Here is a 25,873-nt window from a genome sequence, read left to right on the forward strand (position 1 = left end):
ATACTCACTGTCCATTGTGACGTTACATGTTGAAATGCCCACACATCCTTCGTAGCTTGTGACCACACATTTCCATTCGCCCTCGTCACAACTCTCAGAGGGTTTTATTTCGATCATATAGACTCCCAAACCATCTTCGATTAATTTGTATCTTTCGCCAGACTCGATTCGGCCATCTTTGTTATACCACACTACTGTTTTGGGCCAAGGTGGTACAACAACTGAAAAATGTAAGCAATAAGGACGATTAAAAAAGTATATGACTGCCATTGCTTCGCTATAGAATTCTTTCTCAAATTTCGTTGGATCATGAACATACGGTTACTAATCTAAAGATTAGTAGTAAATCTATAAATTTTTAGTGAAGTCTATAGATATAGAAGAAATTAAAACGAAATTGTATTAAATCATTATAAACTAAATCTTGAACAAAAGAGAGAACCAAATAAAAACGAAATATCATTTGAGTAAGAGTCATCACAAAAATAAGAACGTGAATATCAAGAACTAAAGAGAAAAACAAACATCCTTAGATTAGTAAAACCATTTTGCTTTGGAGATATTTGAACCTGAATAGAGCATCGAGATGAATGGAACATATTCCCACTTTGGGCAAACCAAATATGTATGCAAATTTCAGAGGATCTTGGAAAATTTAGGATAAAACATTCTAATCATTTAATGACGAAAAACTTAATAAATAGTAGACTTTTCCTAGATATTGTGACATATTAATAACGAGTTTATTGAAAGCATAGATCGCATATTATTCAAATAAGAGTTATAGCGCGAGAACCAAATTCTCTGAGTTACTTTGTCGGAAGCTTTGAAGATATATGCATGTATAGTATATTTGTACAGCTTAAATGAATGTTTGATACACACGAAAGTTCAGTGGTTGTTGTCATTCGGTCTAATTTAAATACGTCAGAAACGGCTAAATTCGGATGTAACCTAAAATATAAAGTGATGCCCGCTTAAGTGCCCCCCGTTTAAGTACCTTTCCCGCTTAAGTGACCATATTTTGCGACATCGTTGTTTTTCTCTAAATTTACATTTAAAATTCCCCGTTTAAGTGCCTCTAATATTTAAGCAACAAATACAAAATTGGTTGCAATTTTCCTCTTTTAAGTGCCTTTTCATATTTTTGACATTTAAACCGCTGAAAATTGTCAAAAGGAAAGCACATACATAGCTTTGTAATGTTTTTTCGAAGATCGAAGTATTTGTATAGGAAATATAATTTATAAATATTTCCACCTGTTGATGTCATAAAGTTATAAGTTATAAATTAAATGAAAAAATGCGATGGTTGTTAACACCACGTATATAGTTTTGCTGTTATGAATTGACTGAAAAACAACAATTTACAATAGACTCACTTTGCAAGAGACAACCATTAAACCTTATACCTTTTGATTCAAGTGAGTTGTATAATTGAATTTCACTGCTCGATTAATTTTAAATGTTTCCTTTTCGACGACGGCGACGATAAAGAAGCAGATGACATTTTTGAAATCGTTGAGCAGTTTTTATTAAATAGTCACAGAAACGTCCACCTGGGAATACCAAAGTTGATGACAGTAGATTCAACGAAATGGTTCACGCTCGCCTAGAAGAATTTCCCCATCTTAGCATCTTAGCTTATATAAAGGTCGACAGAGTATTTAACAGAAAGGATTACAGTGTAATTAATACAAATTGTAGCGGAGCACAGCTTCCAATAGATTTGCAACTAAAAATTATAGTTATTTCAAATTATTAGTTATTTCAATAGGGGTCTTCCGGTGATGGATTATCCTTTCGAATGGTTGCTTCACTCTTTGGTGTGGGCGAGGGGGTCACTATAGTAAATATATCTAGACGGTAATATAGACTTATAATATTGAGATTAAAAGAAAAGTTTTAGTTTTGATTAAATGAATGACAGGATATAGTGTCGGAACTGAATTAAAATTGGCTGAGGCGCCTGCTAAAAAGCATGAACTTTTTTTCTCACTTCAACGCCAATATGTGTAGAAAAGCGCACACGTCAAACACAAGGAAGGTTCGACATCGAGAAGCTGCTATCACAACCGATAGCCGAACGATTTTCTACTCGACTTGCACTCCTGCTCTCTGAGAGCACTCATCAGCATCTCGGTATAAGGGAACTGTGGGACGGCATATCAAACTCCTTACGTACAGCTGCAACCGAAACCATTGGCTTTCGGAAAAGTCAAAAAAACAGCTGGTATGATGAGGATTATCGTCTCGCAGTGGAGAGAAAATAGCGGGAGCGGGATGGGAAAGATACCGAGAGCTGAAGTGGGAAGCGAGATGCATTTGCAGACAAAAAAAGAAAGAGGCCGAAAAGCATGAGTATGAAGAGCTTGACAAGCTGGCCGACAGGGGTAATGCTCGAAAATTCTACGAAAAGATCCGGCGACTAACTGAAGGTTTCAAGACCGGAGCGCACTCCTGTAGGACACCCAGAGGTGATCCAGTTATTGATGACCAGAGTATACTGAGTTTGTGGAGGGAACACTTCTCCAGCCAGAGGGAGACCTCCACTCCGGTATAACCAATTGGCGCCAAACTGCCAGAAGGAGGGAAACGTGGCGCGCTTGTGGACTCGGCTATAACCGCGTAAGCGGTGTCTACGCCAGTCAAGAAGAAGAAGGAACAAGCATTAACACCGATAATAATGTCAGCCTTGAAATCCAACGCAGAATCACTCTTGCCAACAGGTGCTACTATGGACTGAGTGGCGTTGCAACCGTTTAGCCGGTTATAGCCGAATCGACGATAGTGCGCCACCTCTCTCTCTCCTTCGCAGTTCGGCGCCAGTTGGAGATCCCAAGTGTAACCAGGTCGCTCTCCACCTGGTCCCTCCAACGGAGTGGAGGCCTTCCCCTTCCTCGGCTTCCTCCGGCGGGTACTGCATCGAACACTTTCAGGGCTGGAGTGTTTTCGTCCATTCGGACAACATGACCTAGCCAGCGTAGCCGCTGTCTTTTTATTCTCTGAACTATGTCAATGTCGTCGTATAACTCGTACAGCTCATCGTTCCATCGTCTGCGGTATTCTCCGTTGCCAATGTTCTGAGGACCATAAATCTTACGCAAAATTTTCCTCTCGAAAACTCCTAGTGTCGTCTCATCTGATGTTGACATCGTCCAAGCTTCTGCACCGTAAAGCAGGACGGGAATGATAAGCGACTTGTAGAGCTTGATTTTGGTTCGTCGAGAGAGGACTTTACTGTTCAATTGCCTACTCAGTCCAAAGTAGCACCTGTTGGCAAGAGTTATTCTGCGCTGGATTTCGAGGCTGACATTGTTCGTGATGTTGATGCTGGTTCCCAGGTATACGAAATTATCTACGACCTCGAAGTTATGACTGTTCTTCGCCGCCGTATTATTTGGTCTAAAACCGGAAGTCGTGAGCTGCTTGAACCATGTGGAGAAGAATCGTTTCTGGCCACTCCCAAGTGAATGACAATCAAAAGCTTTCCTCACTTACGTGGACTGAGTAGGCAATTGAAAAGTAAAGTCCTCTCTCGACGAACAAAAACTAAACTCTACAAGTCACTCATCATTCCGGTCCTACTTTATGGTGCAGAAGTGTGGACGATGTCAACATCCGAAAAGTACTGACGTCAACTTTTGCGGATGACACAGCCCTAATAAGCCGTAACAAATGCCCCATAAGAGCATCAAGAGTATTAGAGGAGCACTTAACTTGTGTCGAAGAATGGCTAGCCAACTGGCGTATAAATATTAATGAGCAAAATGCAAGAATGTACATTCTCGTTAAGATCGGAAACATGCCGGACAGTTAAAATAAACAATGTGCTAGTACCCCAAGCGAATGAAGTAACTTATCTTGGGATTCACCTGGATCGAAGGCTCGCGTGGCGGAAACATATAGCGAGTAAAATAGCATGCATGAAGTTAAGAGCAGCAAACTGCCAAAAGGGGAGATGCGTGGTGCGTTGTTGTGGACTCGGCTATAACCGCATAAGCGGTGTCTACGCCAGTCAAGAAGAAGAAACGCCAATATGCTATTAAAATGCAAGCTGTATATAATTTATTAATTTATTTATTAACTTTTTAATATTATCCATTTTGCAAAAAAACTATGAAATTTACAATTCACAATTAAAAGTAATTAAAAGTAATCAGAAATTATTTACAACGAATAGAACACATAGCGCACAGAGTCATAAATACGTATATTTATTGTACTATGCAATCCAACAACAATTTTTTAAACTAGTGTAAAAGTTGAAGACTAGAATCAGATTCTACGACATTTTATGACAAATACTCACAAGCTCACTCCAAGTAAAAAATGTTTAGTAAAAATTCAAAATATATTATTCGACGAAAGTCAACCGGAAGTTGGAAAGAAATCAATAAACTTTTAGTCGCTATGCACCATGTTACGAGAGTATCAAAGAGTTATGTAAAAGGATTCCTGGGAAACGTATGGGTGAGATCAAAGATGCCGAACATTCTGACGTATTCAAAACATATACAGAAGTGCCATCAAAAGTCTTATCCGGTAATATTTTAAAAAATAGTTTTTACTGCTTAAAATCTATATATACGTGTATGTGTGTATATGGGACCAGCCAAAATACGGTGGGGACCGAAATCACCCGTGTAAACAAAACCTATGCAATCTCAAGAATGAAATTGCTCCCACAAACTCATGCATATATCTTCGTGAATTTGTATATAAAAATGTGTTTATCTTGATTCGATTTCTTTGCCTTATTCGTTTGATATACGTTTGTTTTGATCGCGGCATTCGGTTTCGCAACACATGCCACACTTGCAACCGCAAACTGTAATGCACACACAGACAAATGCTGCGATCGGCACGATCGACACGCAAAGTGGCTGACCTACCGCAACACATCGAACAATTCAAGCATTTAATCGAGTTCAAGTTTGAAATTTTCAATGTTTCCGTGAAATCTGCGAGGCATTGCTTGCTGTGCGCCTACCACATACATCTGTATACATACATACATACATACATACATACATACATATATACATATATATATATATGTATTGTATATAGGTTCTCTCGACTGTTGTTAAAAAGTAGAAAAAGTCAACGGGACTATAGGCATATGTTTGTGTTGACGCCAGCGGTGACTGCAATGCTCGCGCTTGACCGCTTAGCAGCAGTCTCGTGTGCGAATGGTGAGACGGTGACGCAATTTACAGAAAGAATTCACTTTGTTTTTGTCCACCTCATTACCGTTTGTTGTATACTCGATTGTGATGGTTGGCAAGTTGCCCAAATACCGCTGATCAGCGTCGCGTTCTCAACTACTACCTGTAAACAACTACTACTGCTAACATCAGACCTACCTTGGCATCCGAGAATTATTGGCTCCCCGATGCGGACGCTCATGTCGCGCAACTCGTTCGTAAATATCGGTGGGGGCGCATTGTTGGGGATGCTATGCGCCGAAGAGATGTCGAACAGGTAAACGACGATTGTGCAAAAGAGAAATTGAAATGATTATTACAGTATTAGTGCGGAGAAAATTGGTCGTAGAGAAGAGAACTACCACCCTCTGCTGGATTTTAATTGTTCTCACCTGTCAGCGGGCTTCAACGATCCCTCTCTACTGCCACGTCCCACTACATGAACTTTTGAGCTGGAATATGATTTACCCATGCAGTTGACAGCTTCGCAAGTGTATGTACCCAGAGAGGTCGGATCATCCATGTTGGCGGTCAGTGCGAATACATCACCAGCCTTGATCTCCTTGGAATCCTTAAACCAACGCAATTGAGGTGTGGGTACACCAATTACCTTACACTCCAGCGATACAGTGCCTTGTTGTGTGAGGACAGCACGTAGCTCCTCAATGAACTCGGGTGCTTTGTAGGCTTTGGGCACCAGTACATTCAAATGTGCAATGCAGGAATTGCGTCCGCCCGAGTTTTCAGCCAACACCATCCATTGGCCGCCATCTTCCAATATAACGGGACTCACTTCTAAGTAGTGAAAATTGCCTTCGTTTACTTCGTTTATTCGATCGTTTTCACATATTCGACGATCATTTCGATACCAGGTGAGCTATTTTGTGCAGATATATTTTTGCATTTACCCCTATATCCAATTAAAAAATTAAATTTTAACAAAGAATCTTACCTTTACATCAGTGGAACTACGTATCTCGACCAGCAATCGAGTGCGTGTTCCCACTTTCACCGACAGATCGACCAGTCGTCGTAAAAATACGGGTGGATCCTCTCCCGTCGATCTGTCCTCGACAATGAGCTCTACATCTTTGCGAATAACATCGTTACCTTTCGTTCGTGCTATCAATGTATAATGACCGGCATCTTCCCGCTGCACGTGCTCCACGGCTAATTGCACAGCGGTGCTGGTCTGTGTTATTCGCAAGCGGTCGGAATTCGCAATTGGCAAATCTCCACGGCTCCTGCAGAAAGAGGACAGATTAATGATGAGTAAACGATAAGTAAATTATATTGAGATGTGTGTTGTCAAAATGATCAACAACTTTCAACGGAACTAAAAAAACAGAATTGTAACCAATAATTATTTAGCAAACGAGACCATTTCATGCTTCAATCGGAATCATTTACATTGAAAAACAATTTGAACTTATATGTTGTACCTGAGACAGACATGTAGTATACTTCAGAAACCGGTTTTCCGAATTTTGTTTGAAAGCAAATGGTGTTCAGTACTACAATAGAGTTCTAGAAACCATTGAAATTTTGTGGTGTTGTGAAATGTACTACAATGGATTGCATTGAACACACCGAAAGCTTTAAGCTCTTCTGCCACAATCATATGTTTTCTGACATTTTGACATACAGAAAATAAATTAAATTCAAAATTAATTGAAATCAAAAAACCAAATTTGAAAAACAATTATGTGAAAAATATGTAATATGTATGTAATATTTAATAATTATATTGGATAATAATATTTTAAGATTGCTTGAAATTATAACTAAGTCAGGATCAATTTTCCTGCCTGTTATTCATAATTACAGTTTGCTTGAATTTATTTGTATCAGCTGATGAATGTAAATATAGTACAATATACTACATGTATGTCACTATGCTGGTTCATGGTTTCTAGAGCTTTTATCTGTCTGCCATATGTCTGTCTTATGCCTAAGACTTCTCTATAGAACATCGCAAAGGTGGTAGTCATGGGAATGCGGACGCGATGTCCCGTCGTCCTTGTAATTTGGAATGTAGACATTGTTCAAGAGCTGAAGCTGAATAAGCGTCTAACAAGAGAAGAAATAGCTGCAGAGAGTCCAGTTGCGTATCGGGCTGCTTGCATGGAGTATGGGAAAGTGAAGATGGACAAAGTTCCCGAACTCTTATAATCGTTCCGAAAGTAAGAATCCCTGATGTTCTCAAGGAGATGCATAACGGTCCATGTGGAGGGCACACAAAAACCTTGGAAAAACTAAGGCAAAGATTTTATTGGGTTGGTTGTCGACAATCAGTCACGGAGTGGATTGCTAATTATGCTGAGTGCATTACAGCTAAAGGGCCGAAATCAAGGAGCCACGGCCAGATTAAGCAGTACAATTCGGGTGTGCCATTTGAGCGAATAGCCATGGATGTAGCTGGTCCATTTCCCACCAGTAAATTAGGAAACAAATACGTTTTGGTAATCATGGATTATTTCAGCAAATGGCCAGATGTGTACCCAATTCCTAATCAAAGAAGCTGTAGCAGTAGCGGATGTATTCATCAATAATTGGGTAACGAGGTATGGTGTTCCAATAGAATTACATTCTGACCAAGGACGGAATTTCGAATCAGCTCTAATTCAGGAAATGTGCCACAAACTGGGTATACGGAAAACTCGTGCAACAGCCTTACATCCGCATTATGATGGAATGGGAGAACGTTTTAATCAAACTTTAGAAGAACATCTAAAGAAAGTATCAAAAGGATTGGGATCTTCGGTTACCGATTGTTTTAAAGTTTGGAATAAACGCAAATGGTGGAAAGAATGTTAAGGAAGCCAACAGTGTCCTAGAAGACGAGTGATGATACTAAATTTCAATGTAGTTGGGAAGGGCCATACCAGGTTGTTAAACGGATCAGTGATGTAGTGTATCGCATACAGACAATTGGAAGACCTAGAAATAAAATTAAGGTGGTTCATCTACAACGACTTGCAGAATTTGGTTCTGGAAGTATGTCTAATCGGGACGATCAGACTTAAGTGGAGGGCAGTGTGACGAACATGTATGCTAGAATAAACTAGAATCAAAATCGATAACTTGCCAGATTTATCCAGACATTGATATTCGTAGTTGCCAGAATGTTCGAGTGACGATAACTTGCTAGCAATCGACTATATAAGGGCTGTCGAGTAATAAAGTGAAAATAAAGGGAGAATAAAGCGTCATTCTGATTTAAACAGTCGAAGCAGGAACCAAATAGGAAGGTTCAAAACTTTTCAGAAAGTGGGTGGGGCCCGTACCATGAACCAAACTTGAGGAAAATATTTGCTTTCAGTATTTCATCATATGATGTGGAAATAAACATAAAAAATATGAAAGTGCGTCAACTCGCTAACGAAAAATGTTAGATTAGGTTAAGTGATTGGCTGTCGTCTAGACCTTTGGTAGGTCCATTGTGATACCACAGGGACTGAGATCCTCTCACACTATTACGCCTTCTGAACCGAACTGTGAACTTGATAAAATTAAATAAATCGCATAATTTGATATGTGCAACTTCGCCCACATCATCAAGGAAACCGCGTCCGATAGTTGCGATTATTTTCCTGTACAGAGCCTTACATCCGCATAGAAAATGTGTTATAGTATCTTCTTCCTCTACTTCTTGGCAACTTCTGCAGTAATCATTAAAAGGTATTCCCAGTCGGCTGGCATGTCTCCTAAACAGACCCTCAAATTCAAATATTACATCCGTGGATTATTATACTGGCTATAACTTTAATTGGAAATAATAATTTTACTATATTGAATAGTTAACTAATAAGTGTTCCCACTAAGTTTGTTGATATTAATCTAGCATTTTATGACATATGTATGTACTCGTATACATATACTCATAATTCTTTCCGATTTTTTTTTTTTTGTTCTTAACTTAAAGCTACTTTACTATTTTTACATTTTTTTATCATTGTATGAACTGCCTTTGGAATGTTCCGTTACATGAGTATTGATGTTTTTTTAGGTTACCACGTGCAATTTGTTAGAAGTCAAGTCAAGAGAGATGGCCGAAGTAATAAAAGTAGTAACAATAAAGTGCGTTCCGTTGCTGATAATTTCGTGAGAACCATCGATCGACTGTTATGATCAGGGCATATGATGGTGCTAAAGTGAGCTTATCTACTGTTTTGAGGCTTTTCAAGAAAGCTCCATATTTCAAAATATTAAAACTAAAGAAAACCACCGCTTAACAATGCTCGCAGAGAAACACGATTACATTTTGCCCAGGTGCATAGGGTTTAAAGTCTAATTGGCGCAATGTTGTTTTTTCGGATGAAAATAAATTTTGTTTTGAAAAACCCGTTGGATACAATTATAATTTCCATGCTCTTCGGACGGAAACCAATCAGTTGGAACGACTACATGGTCGTGGTGGAACGGCAATACTAATATGACTGTAAAGACGTATAAAACATACTGGGAACATACTGGATATTTTCTTCTTTTTATTTATTTGCAAATTTGCTCATCGGATACAATAGAAAACATGTGTCGTTGTCGTTGGTCGGGAAAGTTCACGGGTCTTAAAAGCAATAAAATGTCTTGGTCATTAATTTTCTGAAATTATATTAGGGAGGATGGGATCATGTGTAGAAGTTCACGCAAGTGAGGAAAGTTTTTGATTGTCACTCACTTGGGAGTGACCAGAAACGATTCTTCTCCACATGGTTCAAGCAGCTCACGACTTCCGGTTTTAGACCAAGTATCCTCTGGGTAGCCAACAGACATCCGTTTGAAGGCGAGCTAAAGTGAGAAGGCGAAGCCCGCTTATGCGGTTGTGCGTAGGGTTTGGGACCCACCACATAAAAACACCCCTCTAATGAAAAATCTACGAAAGCCTCGGATGAGACACCCCCCTTTTGATGACGACCCCTGCAAACGTTTTAAGGATAATGATATAAGGGCATGCACCTGGAATGTCCGGACCCTTAATTGGGAAGGTGCCTCTGCCCAGCTGGTTGATGTCCTCATACGACTTAAGGCTGACATCACCGCCATCCAAGAAGTGCGATGGACGGGACAAGGACGGAAGAAGGTGGGTCCTTGTGACATCTACTACAGCGGCCATATAAAGGAGCGCAAATTTGGTGTTGGATTTGTGGTGGGAGAGAGACTCAGTCGCAGAGTCCTGGCATTCACCCCGGTGGATGAACGTCTAGCCACAATCCGCATCAAAGCGAGGTTCTTCAACATATCGCTGATTTGCGCCCACGCCCCAACGGAAGAGAAGGACGATGTGACCAAAGATGCTTTCTATGAGCGCCTAGAACGCACCTATGAGCGCTGCCCCCGCCACGATGTAAAAGTCGTGCTTGGTGATTTTAACGCCAGGGTGGGTAAAGAAGGTGTCTTTGGCACAACAGTCGGAAAATTCAGCCTCCATGACGAAACATCGCCAAACGGCCTGAGGCTGATCGACTTCGCTGGGGCCCGAAATATGGTCGTCTGTAGTACCAGATTCCAGCATAAGAAAATACATCAAGCTACTTGGCTGTCTCCTGATCGAAACACGCGGAACCAAATCGATCACGTTGTGATAGACGGAAGACATGTCTCCAGTGTTTTAGACGTGCGTACGCTCCGAGGACCAAATATAGACTCGGACCATTATCTGGTCGCAGCGAAGATACGCACCCGCCTCTGTGCAGCAAAGAACGCCCGTCTACAAACACAAGGAAGGTTCGACGTCGAAAAGCTGCAATCGCAACAGACAGCCACGAAATACTCTACTCGACTTGCACTCCTGCTCTCTGAGAGCACTCATCAGCATCTCGGTATATGGGAACTGTGGAACGGCATCTCAAACTCACTGCTTACCGCTGCAGCCGAAACAATTGGTTTTCGGCAACGACAAAAAACAAGCTGGTACGATGAGGAGTGCCGTCTCCCAGCGGAGAGAAAACAGACTGCCTACCTCGCAACGTTGCAAACGACCACAACACGTGAGGGATGGGATAGATACCGAGAGCTGAAGAGGGAAGCGAGACGCATCTGCAGACAAAAAAAGAAAGAGGCCGAAATGCGTGAGTACGAAGAGCTTGAGAAGCTGGCAGACAGAGGAAATGCTCGAAAATTTTATGAAAAAATGAAGCGACTTAACGAAGGTTTCAAGACCGGAGCATCCTCATGTAGAGACCAAGGTGGTAATCTGGTAACCGATGTCCAGGGCATACTGGGATTATGGAGGGAACACTTCTCCGACCTGCTGAATGGCAGTGAGAGTACAACACCAGGAGATGGCGAACCCGATCCCCAAATCGATGACGATGGAACAGATGTTCCATTACCCGACCATGAAGAAATTCGAATAGCAATTACCCGCTTGAAGAACAACAAAGCAGCGGGGGCCGATAGATTACCGGCAGAACTATTCAAATACGGCGGCGAAGAACTGATAAGGTGCATGCATCAGCTTCTTTGCAGAATATGGTCGGAAGAAAGCATGCCTGACGATTGGAATCTCAGTGTGCTCTGCCCAATCCATAAAAAGGGAGATCCCACAATCTGCGCCAATTACCGTGGGATCAGCCTTCTAAATATCGCATACAAGGTTCTATCGAGCGTACTGTGTGAAAGACTAAAGCCCACCGTCAACAAACTGATTGGACCTTATCAGTGTGGCTTTAGACCTGGAAAATCGACAACTGACCAGATATTCACCATGCGCCAAATCTTGGAGAAGACCCGTGAAAAGAGGATCGACACACACCACCTTTTTGTCGATTTTAAAGCTGCTTTCGACAGCACGAAAAGGAGCTGCCTTTATGCCGCGATGTCTGAATTTGGTATCCCCGCAAAACTAATACGGCTGTGTAAGTTGACGTTGAGCAACACCAAAAGCTCCGTCATGATTGGGAAGGACCTCTCCGAGCCGTTCGATACCAAACGAGGTTTCAGACAAGGTGACTCACTATCGTGCGACTTCTTTAACCTGATGCTGGAGAAAATTATAAGAGCTGCAGAACTAAACCGAGAAGGTACAATCTTCTACAAGAGTGTACAGCTCCTGGCGTACGCCGATGATATTGATATCATCGGAAGCAACAACCGCGCCGTTTGTTCTGCTTTTTCCCGCATGGATAAGGAGGCGAAGCGAATGGGTCTGGAGGTGAATGAGGACAAGACGAAATATCTCCTGTCATCAAACAAACAGTCGGCGCATTCGCGTCTTGGCTCCCACGTCACTGTTGACAGTCATAACTTCGAGGTCGTAGATAATTTCGTATACCTGGGAACCAGCATCAACAACACGAACAATGTCAGCCTCGAAATCCAGCGCAGAATAACTCTTGCCAACAGGTGCTACTTTGGACTGAGTAGGCGATTGAACAGTAAAGTCCTCTCTCGACGAACCAAAATCAAGCTCTACAAGTCGCTTATCATTCCCGTCCTGCTTTACGGTGCAGAAGCTTGGACGATGTCAACATCAGATGAGACGACACTAGGAGTTTTCGAGAGGAAATTTTGCGCAAGATTTATGGTCCTCAGAACATTGGCAACGGCGAATACCGCAGACGATGGAACGATGAGCTGTACGAGTTATACGACGACATAGACATAGTTCAGCGAATAAAAAGACAGCGGCTACGCTGGCTAGGTCATGTTGTCCGAATGGACGAAAACACTCCAGCCCTGAAAGTGTTCGATGCAGTACCCGCCGGAGGAAGCCGAGGAAGGGGAAGGCCTCCACTCCGTTGGAGGGACCAGGTGGAGAGCGACCTGGTTACACTTGGGATCTCCAACTGGCGCCGAACTGCGAAGGAGAGAGAGAGGTGGCGCACTATCGTCGATTCGGCTATAACCGGCTAAACGGTTGCAACGCCAATCACATACATACATATTAGAAAATAGTACGAATCTAACCTATTCGAATTTTTTTAACTAATTCTCAACAAAGGACGATCAAGACACTCTTAAAATAATTTAACAATGTCTAAATTAATTAATAATTATAGAAATTTAAAAATATTTGCTTGACTGAAATCGCTAATAATTTCAGACATGTAGCTTCTTTAGTTTCGATAGAAATTAAATAAAACGTTTTGCACCATAGGTGTGCTAACCTGATGAAGCACAGTGCATTTAGCTTATTAGGCGAACATAAGGACGAATGCGGGGAAATTCTAGTGGATTAATTAATTATATGTTATTTAAATAGAAATATAAATGTTTTATTGTTGTTGTAGTATTGGTTCAATGTACCTTCTTCTATAAACGGACGAGGCCGATGAAAGTGTGCCGTGATATTGTTTGTGTTCGTTGCATTGACAACATTTCGAACAACCGTTGCCCATTTTTTAGACCACAATTGCAGCCAAATTAAATTGTTTTCACACTATATTTGTTTCCACAAATACTTCTTCGCTTCACTCGATAATTTTTCTCACAATTTCTTTTGTTCGTAAACGTATTCGAAACGCATAAAAATCTAAGTTTGCCGGCGAACAGATGTTAATTATATTTAAATTTTGCTGGCGTGGGACGGCATGTCACAGCGCAAAGCTCATAAATCACATTTTATCACACACACACTTCAATATGGATTTCTTCTCCCTTATTTTACTTCACAGATATTTTTTCTATGATTTTATAATTTATATAAAAGCATTTATTAACTAGTTAGGAAAATAAATATTTATGTTTGAAAATATATTTCATTTAAAAAATATAATAATTTCCGTTTTTGAATTCCAAAAACACGCACTCTCTTCTAGAAGAATTGAAGATGAACTATAAAAAGAAATAAACAGAGAAGAAACTACAGCATCAGCACGATTGACAGACAAATGTTTTCGGTGTTTGTTTGTTTATATTTTTTTATTTTTATTTTTGTTATTTTTTAATGCAAAGCGGATGCGCTAGCGTCGTACTCGCCTCTTAACCCAATCTACAACATTTTCGAAATTCTTTACATAAAAACCAAATACATCTGTAAGTAGTGTGTGTGGACCAAAGTTTCAGCGGTTTGCAAGTAGTTCAAACACATAGAAGTGGGTGGGCATTTGAACTCGATAACGAAATTTTACAATTTTACCCTCAAATGTAGATTTGGAGAGACAACACAATTATTATTAGACAACACAATCTTTCATGAGTTACTGTAAAATCTGGGACCTGACTCAAGTCGAAGCCCATTTATTAATGATATTATATTTTCTCTGGCGTTGCCTTCAATAATGCAACAATGGAATATGTTCTTAAAATGTCACGAAAAGAGATGCGAGTTCTAGTACATTTCGCTAACGACTTACCGTAAAAGTCCGACTAAAACGTTATAAATTAATATAAAACGTGTTTCTTTAACACATGAGGGTTTCAAGAAGAAATAAAACGCTTAAAATTTAATGTTATGGCCAAGAACTTAGCTATATTCTAAAGATAAGAGTTTGTCATTATGTTTTCAAAGTGATTTCTGCCCAATTATCTACCACTTTTTGCAGCAATTAGGACTGTATTTCAGCCATCAACATTATTCCGGAGTAAATATGTTCATCATGAAATGACAGACCAAACCAAAGTGTGAATCAAGTAACAGGTCGCCTAAAGACAAACTTTGAAAAGAGTATTGCCTTATTGAAAGCCACATTGGGAAGTTCTTTTGCATGCACCATACCAGCACCAAAAGATTATCATCTCAACAAATTGTTTAAATAATGTAATAATAGATTTAATGCAAAAATAATGAATTTCTTTGTACTGGACTTAATATTATCATCGTGATGAATGATTGAGCAGAAGGATTAATATTTTAGGCGTTTAAAAAATCAAGAAAGTAAAAAAAAAGTATTTAAGCGTAATTCAAAAGAAGTAGAAAGAATCGGCTAAGAATCGGGCAAATATTGCCGATGCCAAGGCTGATTAATCGGTTGGACTCTAATATGAGGTATATTTTTTACCCATAAGTGGACGGCGCCAAGCCCACCGTTTTTCTTTACCACAAAACGTAAGGTATTTTGGAGTTTTACGTTAGTAAGTTAAAGCATTTTTGGTAGTTTTCCAGACAACATTTATATGAGAGGTGGGCCTGGTTATATTCCGTGGCGCATGTCAGTGGTCCGATTTCGTTCATCTACAATAGCAACTTTCTTATGGTGCCAAGCAACATGTGTACCAGTTAAGATATCTCAGGATGGACAGACAGGCATCCGTTTTCGTGATTCTGATCACTTTGATATACATATATAGCCCTATATCTAACTCGTTTAGTTTCAGATGACACAAACAACCGTTGTGAACCATTGTACCGTTGAATTGAAACGTTGTATTTTTTGCAACATGTCGCGAGAGTATAAATTTTATAAGATAAAGCAGCCCTTAAATTTGAGTGTCTAATTGAAAAGTTTAAAAAGTTTACAAATATTTTCAATATTCCCTCCTTTTCAAGAAGACTTATTGATTATGAAATAATTGTAGTTTTAAAATATTATATTTCCAACGCTTTAACGGAAAATACAAATATAAAATCTCGTTTAATATTTCTATGTGAATATACTTATAATTTCACACCTTTTACTATTAATATTAAAATTTTTGTAAAATACTAAATGTTGAAAATCAATTAATTTGTTTCACGCAAATATATATATGTATAGAAATGACAGCTCATTAAATACAGTGACACAACAATAATGAAAACAGAATTGTGAATAATAATTTCCCCTATGCCCCAAAAATAGAATAGACAATATCTTATGTGAGCTGCAATGCATCTGCTGACGCTAGCGGCATGCCTGCTAAAGATTCACTATTTTTTTATTTTCTAGTTTATAAAAAAAAAATTCTTTTAATTTTTTTTTTTCATTTTTGCCTAGCTTTCATCTAATTTATTTGAGCCCCTACACATGTTTATGAATATGTATGTATGTATTCCAAATATTTTATTCTTAATTCTTTAATCTATTCAATGTGCTCTTTTGTTTTGCTGTCTTAGTGATTGCTTTTTGCTTTGTTTTTACGAAAATATATTGCAAAAGTCGCTCAAACATTTCTATGCCAACATTAGAGACAAGAAGCGTCGGCAGCCAAAAAAACAGAAGCCAAAATAAAATAAAAAAACAGAAACAAAAACAAATCGTGCTTGATGAAAAGCACTGTAGCGACAATCGAAAATTCCGTTATGTAATACACATTCGTAAAAATGTTGCGAAATATTACGAGAATGAATTCGTACATATACATATTTGCTTCATTTTGAATCTACTCCAAAAGTGAGTACGACGTCTCGATCGTTCTGCCGTCTGAAGCACTGTGGCCCTGCCGTCGGCCGATCGGAAGCTGGGAAGCAGCATCTGCAAGTGTACTTCTGTATGTACATATGTCGAGTTGCATGCGGCTAAATTTAGTGCAAATGAGGAAGAGTTAAATATGGGGCAAGTGCCACAATAAAGGCGGAAAATGGCAAAAAGATAAATAGGACAATATTGGTGAGATCACCCGAACATGGAAATAGGCAGCAATAAGGCATTATTTCGATGCGTTTGGGGCCTAAAACGCGAAATTTTACACGATTTTTATGACTTTTTGGCATTTCTCTGGATTTGTTTACAATAGTTTTTAGTTGCCCGAAACTGCAAATGCTGTCAATATCGCTGTGAATTCAAAATTTACTTTATTTTTTTGAATGAATTACATTCACAGTTTTTCATATTTGTAGTTGGAAGAATTCAAGGTCATTCTTTAATTTGTATGTAATTTTTATATTTTCATTGTTACATTATCTAAGAATGATGGTAAAATTAATTTGATTTTATTTGAAATCTTTAATAATTGAACTGCATTTCATTTTGGAATAATTTATAATTATTTTTTATCAGAATAAACATTCTATCTGACAGGTACATATGTATTTGTTGACAGTTTTCATATCTTTACGTTATGAAATTTGTAATTTCCTTTTTTCACATCGGCATTTCACATCACAATTACACACATACACACAGAAACAAACACTTTAAACTATTCCGTTAACATATTTATTTTCCAAAAAAATATCATAAATATTTATCGAGTTATATTCTACAATATTTTCTTTCTTCTGTCAGTTATTTATGTGTTTCATTGTCCACGCACCGCATATATTAGCACAAACTTTTAAAACCATATTTTCAATTTTTACATATATACACAGCATATTTTTTAATATACTTATGCCTTGCATATCTTCATTCTTTTAATATTTTTTGTACTTTCTAACTAGCTGTGTTCACTAAGGGCAACGGCTATCCGAGCGTTTATCTCTGAACGTGACGATCGACAAAGTAGGACTAACGAGAACACCCGCGAGCAGGGTTTTGTGCACACCTTCAAAGAGCCAAATTCTCCGTACTTCCTCCTTACACACTAACACATTCGTGTTCTAGAGAAATATTTGTAAGAAAATTTCGGAATTTTTGCCATGCTGATACTCAAAAATTCGCCATCAAAATTTCTACTGTCACCTACAAGAACTCTCTGCAAATCGTGCACTCGCACGAGCACAGACAATTAGCTAGCGGATGTGCTACATTTCAGCATGGCTAATATTTTTCGGCGCTATCACGCTGCGCTCTTTCCGGTTATTCTGTGCACAGCGAGGCATTCTGCCTCAATGCTGTAGATGGTAGGAAGCTCTCAGCATGCTGCGGAGACCTACTGAAACAGTTCTTGTATGAAAACCAAAAAAAAAAATTGACAAAAAAAGCCACAGCATATACATAGTTCGTGCTCAGCGAGCGCGTTTGAAGAAAATTTGTGTTTGATGAGCGTGCCCGCAGACGCTGGAAGATGGCCAAAATTCTTACTACGCCAATGAAAATCTTGAGAGTTTAGAGAACCAATTACTATAATGTTAGCTTCTCTCTACATACATACATAAGTATTTACAGTAAAATGAAATGACATTTTTGTGTTTTTTTTTCAATTTATTCCCAAAACACTGTTTCATGACGTTAAATTCATGATTTCTAATTGTTTTTTTTTTTACTCATACTCACCATTCAAATTGCAATGGCAACAAATCGGAATCTTCGTCACAGTCGATTTTCACGAAGAATATCGCTCTTTCGTTCGGTACACACCGTATTAGCGAACTCGAATTTTCGCTAAATGAAAGTTTCGGTGGCGGCCTTTGTTGTTGCGCGCCTTCGAGAGGAAAACCCCGGGGATCTGGAAGAATAAATAAAATAAACATAAATACATGTACAATAAAAGTATTTCACAAAATAGTCGAATATTTATATGCAATTGCAGTAAGGTAAGTAAACGTGTGTCTGCAATTATGTAAATAATTAAACAAATATGTAGTCATGGCTCATAACAGTCAGTTCGTTAATATTATAGAAAAAAGAGCATGTAGAATTATTTAGGAGGCCTATTGGCTAGGAAAAATCTGCTCAATTCCTCTCAAATCAGCGCAAAATAAAATTGCTCCGAATAAAATCTGAAACAAATCAATCAACGTTGGAAAGTGGTGTCGATCCATAAATTGTTGGAAAAAAATTATTAAGTATTAATGCCGAATTTTAATTTTCCCTTTGCGGTCATAAATCGGGGAATAATCGAAAATTAAATTTAGGTAATTTAGGTAATTTAATTTTGAGCCTATATTCCAAAAAACACTAATATCAACAAGTAAAGAAGAGCTAAGTTCCGGTTTAACCGAGCAATTTTTTTTTTAATTTTATTAAGAAAACACAATTTGACCCATAAAGTTCACTAGAATAACGAAAATCATCATATAACATATATATTCCTGAACCGATTTCACTCATTTTCACCACTAAGGTACACTATATCCAAGACTATACGCTCACTTAATTTAGCTAAGATATTTTTGAAAAACTTAAAATGAGTTATATGGCAGCTAGGGGAAGTTATGACCCTATAACCAATTTCGGTACAGAGACCCACTATTAGAAGAAAAATATTCCTCTGAATCAAATTAAAATATCTGATATATTTACCGATATTTTCGGTGAAAAATTACCATGTTCGATATCCGGGGCATTGCCAAATTTATAGTCCGATTTCGACAATTTTTTCACAAGTGATGCCACGGATCATATACAGCATTTGTGTAAAGTTTTATTTTGCTATATTTATTGTTTCTTAATGTATTAACTAGAAAGTGAAGGAATCGAATGGATCATTTATATATATTATATATATATAACCCCATATCTAATTATATTATTTCTGGGTGACACAAACAACCGTTATGTCAACAAAACTATAACACTTTGTGCAACATGTTGCGAGAGTATAAAAAGAGTTGATTATCTATATAATTAATAAATGAAGAATTTATTAGATAAAAATAAAAATATATTTTAAATAATGTTGCGAGGTTTGATTTCTACAAAGAAGTAAGTTAATGCTGTGTGGATTGAAACACATAATTACTATGAAAAATCAATATTATTTTCTTTAATAAATAGATTGAACATTTTTTTTCATATTTTCTGGAATCATAATGTTCTATAGACACCCTATGGTCTTTGTTCTAGACTACCTTCAATCTGACATTGCCACCTGCTACTACGTCATTGACAAATTTGATCCTGACCTTCAAAAATATATATAACACCACAAATATATATACATGTTTTTACAATAATGCTTAATGTTCAATAACCACAATTGTGACAAGTAAGGAAGGGCTAAGTTCGGGTGTAACCGAACATTTTATACTCTCGCAATTTATTTATTTAACTTTATTCGTCATATATAGTGCATAAAGTCCATTGAAAGTTGGAAACCATAATATTAGGTTAGAAGCACTGAGGCCCTCGTGTTCGATATATGGGGCCTTGAAAACCTATGGTCCGATTTCGGCGATTGTTAGAATGGGGCTGCCACACTATAAACTTAGTATTTGTGCAAAGTTCTGCACCGATATCTTCACTAGTGCTTACTTTATATATTGTAAAGTAAACGATTCAGAACGTCTTCAAAGTTCTGGTATATAGGAAGTAGGCGTGGTTGTGAACCGATTGGATCTATTTTCACAACATATCGTTGGGATGTAAGGAAACTATTACAAACCAAGTTTCATTGAAATTGGTCGAGTAGTTCCTGAGATATGGTTTTTGACCCATAAGTGGGCGATGCCACGCCCATTTTCCATTTTGTAAAAATATCTGAGTGCAGCTTCTACCTGCCAGTTTAGTTTTAGTAATTTTCAACCAAACCTTTGTATGAGAGGGGGGCGTGGTTATTATCCAATTTCTGTCATTTTTGGACTGTATAAGGAAATGGCTAAAAAAACGACTGCAGAAAGTTTGGTTTAAATATCTCTATTGGTTTGCGAGATATATACAAAAAACCTATTTAGGGGCGGGGCCACGCCCACTTCCCCAAAAAATTACATCCAAATATGCCCCTTCATAGTGCGATACTTCATACCAAATAGCTTTATTTATGGCACTTTATGTGTTTTCGGTTTTCGCCATTTTGTGGGCGTGGCAGTGGTCCGATTTTGCTCATTTTCGAAAGCAACCTTCCTATGGTTCCAAGAAATAAGTGTGCCAAGTTTCATCAAGATATCTTTTGTTGCGAGAGTATTAAAATATAGGTGAAATTGTTTCTGATAGGGCAGCATAAGCGACCTCCGACTTAACAAGGCAAAACCAAACAGAGAAATCCCATTTTCAGATACAAGTAAAATATGATCAGCTTCCTAAGAATGGTAGCAAATTAACTATGAAAGTAATTATTTCGACTTCGTGTTACAGAAATTTCAGTGGAGAGAGAAATTGCCTCGGAACAGACGTCGTATTTCTAGTTCATATCCAACCATTAAACAAAATAATTTCTTTAATAAAATTCAGTTAGTTTGTTGAGAGAAATTCTTTTAGTTCTTATCGTCCATACTTTTAGGCAATGATGTCATACGATCTACATCCGAACTATACGCACTACGTGTGTGCGTCATGTCGTATGAGCAACATCAATTAGTGGTGCCAAATCGCAGTGCCATAAATTCAAAACTACAAACTAGTCAGTCTGCCGTAAATTTGAAATACGAATACAAAGCAACAACACATTTACATTTGCAATATAAAACAGAAAAAAATATCAAATGTAGAACAACGAATTATCGCATGTGAGAAAAGGAAAATTGGCAATTGGACAGCTAAATCAGCAGCTAATAATTTTGAGTTGATGAGTACGCATACGCCATGTCGTACCAAATGTTTTGCACATTTCAGCTTTATTTTTTATACTAATAGTTATATTTCAAAAGAGTTAATACAATCAATGATTATAATATACAGTAGAATATTTTGATTACTTTATAATTTATTATTAATTATTCTTCTATTATTAACTTTATAAAAATATGCAACAATAATTTCTACGTAAATAACTAACTCAACGCAAAAAGCTCACATTGTTCAATTATGCTCTTCGTTAGCAGTTTTAAGGTTATACCTGACTTTATCACTACAATATAAATATCTTTTAACATGGAATACTTTCTAGCCTTTTTGATATATTTTCCACTAATTTCTCTAAAATTTTATTTGGAAAACCATATTACTACCAACCAAACTTGGTTGCGTTTTGAGAGGAGGAACGGTGTGGAAGTGATATGGTTTTCCAAATAAAATGTTTGAGTTATTCGATGCTACTGAGACTGATACTATGTTTTTGTACTCTCCGTCAATACAAAACTTTGATCGATAAGCCGATTCTTCAGTATTTTCTTCTTTCCTCAATATTATCTTCCTCCACTGAGTTCTACCGTAGGTTTATTATTGTACTATGGAATGGTTTCCCAGCCTACACCGCCAATATTGTTTGAATTCAGACAGAAAACATGCTATTTTTTATCAGATTATATTATTCCAATTATTATTAGCGGAACGTAATTTCACATTAAAAGCTATTTTTTTCTAGATAGGACCTAAGTAAGGCAACAAAATGACAGAGAGAATGTAATAATATTTTTTTTATCACAAATACGTTTTGATTAGTGTCCGACCGATACCAAATTTTTGGCCTATGCCGATGCCGATTAATCGGCCAGTTGGCAAAGAATCGGCCGATGTCGATGCCGATGCCGATTCTTTCATCAACAACTTTATTTAGTAAATTAGTATAGTAACAAAAGAAAAACAAAGGCAAATAACATCACAAAATAAGTAAACAACTCAGTTCATATGTAAATATGAAGTTGTTTATTCATTTAATTAATATTCAAAACTAAATAAACTAAAATAAAACTAAATAAATTATTATTATCAGTCAACTAAGTATCCGGAAATTCTCATTTTAAATTTTATCGCTGAGAATATTTCAATTATTTTTCCCAGGTTGGCGCAACTGTCAACCACTATTATATTAATTTTTATTGCTGTGTGTCATTTAATTTGTATACGGTGTCATATTAGTCAACATTTGGTGTGCGTTGCAATTTTTATATGCCCCTCTTTGAACGATTTATACCAATCGTTGACTTGAGTTTTCGACATGGTTGAATCACCAAATGTTTTTTTTTCAACATTTCCAACGTATTGACACAAGAAATTTCGTTTGAAACACAAAATTTCACACAAACTCTTTGTTCAATATTTTTATCCATTTAACTTGAGAATCCGGGTACTTATTGGACAGAATATAAGATATATGTTGATAGAAAAAAAAAGTTATTCGCGTTTTCTCAAAGCGAATCAGCAATATAGCTTTTTTCCTTTAAGGACAAATATGAGCATTAAGGTCAATATTCGAAAATAGTAGGTCTAGTAAAAAGAATCCGTCATTTTCAAAGTGATGAAACTTGTCATTTATATCTCGCATTGTGTAAGATCGATAGAAACTTCGGAAGCTTGTTTGGGAGGTTATTTTGCTTGCACTTTATAGTCCAGGCCAGCACCAAGTGATTATTACGTGATCCTGTATATGGCGAATTTTTTTAAAATAGACTCTCCTAGTTTCGAATGCTTCTATAATAGTTGTTGTTAAACAAAACTGTGAATACTTGACATAAATCGAATCTTTCTAGCAGTGCTAAATAAAACAATGCAAAATATTTGAATAATGCAAAATTATAGAATTTGTTATACTAGACTTAAATTATCATCGTGATGAATTATTAGTTTAGTCAAATGTGAATCACTGTTTTATAAGGTAAACAGAAGAATTCAAATTTTATGCTTTAAAGAAATCAAAAAAGTAAAAAAAAACTATTTTAGTGTAAACCGAAAGAAGTAGTAAGAATCCGATGCCGATACCAAGGCCGATTAATCAGTCGGTCTCTAGTTTTGATGCCATATCTTTCGCCATTATATATGGCTTCGAATACCAAAATTTAACGTGGTTTCACCATAGAACTGTAGATTTAATGCTTCTCGCAGCATGTTTTCGCGTGGCAAACTGTTAGACATTTCTTTTTAATAGTTCTCTTCATACTGATTTCATTCATTGAAGAGTGTTTTTAGAAACACCGCACAATAGCTTAGCTCCTAAATTTTTGTGTATGTTTCCTCTGTTGTAAAAACAATTGCTTTGATACAAAGCGTCAGCAGTTTTGCATATGCTTTATCACTACAGTTGTTGAATATTAATTATCAATAAGAAGAGATGTCAATAAAATAAAAATGTTTTTGGGTTTGACATTTTAACCACGCTGTTTTGGTCGAGTCCATATGTAACGTACTTAAAGAATTGAACGATATGTGTAATTTACCATATCTACTACTACTACTTTGTTATAAATTTGCTATAGCTAATATGTAGAAGTTCACGCAAGTGAGGAAAGTTTCTGATTGCCATTCACTTGGGAGTGGCCAGGAACGATTCTTTTGCATATGACTCAAGCAGCTCACGACTTCCGGTTTTAGACCAAGTATCCCCTGGGTAGCTAACAGACATCCGTTTGGAGGCGAGCTAAAGTGAGAAGGCGAAGCCCGCTTGTGCGGTTGTGCGTAGGGCTTGGGACCCACCACATAAAAAAATCTCCCCAATGAAAACAAACACCGAGCCTCGGATGAGAAACCCCCCTTTTGATGACGACCCCTGCAAACGTATTAAGGATCTGCGCCAACTACCGTGGTATAAGTCTCCTCAATATCGCATATAAGGTTTTGTCGAGCGTATTGTGTGAAAGACTAAAGCCCACCGTCAACGAACTGATTGGACCTTATCAGTGTGGCTTTAGACCTGGAAAATCCACAATGGACCAGATATTCACCATGCGCCAAATCTTGGAAAAGACCCGAGAGAGAAGAATCGATACTCACCATCTTTTTATCGATTTTAAAGCTGCCTTCGATAGCACGAAAAGGAGCTGCCTTTATGCCGCGATGTCTGAATTTGGTATCCCTGCAAAACTAATACGGCTATGTAAGCTGACGTTGAGCAACACCAAAAGCTCCGTCAGGATCGGGAAGGACCTCTCCGAGCCGTTCGATACCAAACGAGGCTTCAGACAGGGTGACTGACTATCGTGCGACTTCTTCAATCTATTGCTGGAAAAAATAATACGAGCTGCAGAACTAAATAGAGAGGGTACAATCTTCTACAAGAGTGTACAGCTCCTGGCGTATGCCGATGATATTGATATCATCGGAAGCAACAACCGCGCCGTTTGTTCTGCGTTTTCCAGACTAGATAAAGAAGCGAAGCGTATGGGTCTGGTGGTGAATGAGGACAAGACGAAATATCTCCTGTCATCAAACAAACAGTCGGCGCACTCGCGTCTTGGCTCCCACGTCACTGTTGACAGTCATAACTTTGAAGTTGTAGATAATTTCGTTTATCTGGGAACCAGCATTAACAACACCAACAATGTCAGCCTTGAAATCCAACGCAGAATCACTCTTGCCAACAGGTGCTACTTTGGACTGAGTAGGCAATTGAAAAGTAAAGTCCTCTCTCGACGAACCAAAATCAAACTCTATAAGTCGCTCATTATTCCCGTCCTGATGTATGGCGCTGAAGCGTGGACGATGACAACATCCGATGAGACGACTCTTGGGGTTTTCGAGAGAAAGGTTTTGCGCAAGATTTTTGGTCCTCTAAACATTGGCAACGGCGAATACCGCAGGCGATGGAACGATGAGCTGTACGATTTATACAACGACATTGACATAGCTCAGCGAATAAAAAGACAGCGGCTACGCTGGCTAGGTCATGTTGTACGGATGGAAGAAAACACTCCTGCTCTGAAAGTATTCGATGCAGTACCCGCTGGAGGAAGCCGCGGAAGAGGACGACCTCCACTCCGGTGGAAAGACCAAGTGCAAAGTGACCTGGCTTCACTTGGTGTTTCCAGTTGGCGCCAAAAAGCAAAAAGGAGGAATGAGTGGCGCGCTCTGGTGGATTCGGCTATAATCGCTTAAAGCGGTTCCTACGCCAAATATATATATATATAATATTTTCTTCTTATATAATCTCAATTCCTAACTAATCTTCTTTCTTTTTCTTAAAGATAGTCTTGCATACGAACTTACTATTGAACACTATAGAAAATATTCAATATAGTCGAAATTATCTATAACTTTGGAATTATGCGAGGGAGCCAAGTGGAAAATATAATAATATATATAATAAGGTCCGTTTTTTATTGTAATCGCGATATTGTAGCCTTAAAAACTAAACCAAAATAAGATATGTAAGTTTCCAAGTGTTGCGCGTTT

The 25,873-nt window shown here is 38.0% G+C and overlaps 1 protein-coding gene across 7 annotated transcripts in view; it reads right to left on the minus strand.

Moving 5' to 3' along the window:
- LOC105216889 (myosin light chain kinase, smooth muscle) overlaps positions 1-25,873 on the minus strand; it is an 89,541-nt gene that overhangs the window by 60,695 nt on the left and 2,973 nt on the right. For 6 of the 7 annotated variants that reach the window (XM_054234507.1, XM_054234510.1, XM_029043262.2 and 3 more), the window contains exons 3-7: positions 18,227-18,398; positions 6,163-6,454; positions 5,603-6,087; positions 5,370-5,461; positions 9-221 (exon numbers count right to left, since the gene is read on the minus strand). In XM_054234507.1, coding sequence (XP_054090482.1) covers positions 9-221; positions 5,370-5,461; positions 5,603-6,087; positions 6,163-6,454; positions 18,227-18,398 — 1,254 coding nt within the window. Of the gene's footprint in view, positions 1-8; positions 222-5,369; positions 5,462-5,602; positions 6,088-6,162; positions 6,455-13,457; positions 13,911-18,226; positions 18,399-25,873 lie in introns of those variants that run through there. The other variant, XM_054234509.1, reaches the window with a different exon arrangement.

This window comes from Zeugodacus cucurbitae, chromosome 6 (assembly GCF_028554725.1).
Source record: "Zeugodacus cucurbitae isolate PBARC_wt_2022May chromosome 6, idZeuCucr1.2, whole genome shotgun sequence".
Lineage (NCBI taxonomy): Eukaryota > Metazoa > Arthropoda > Insecta > Diptera > Tephritidae > Zeugodacus > Zeugodacus cucurbitae.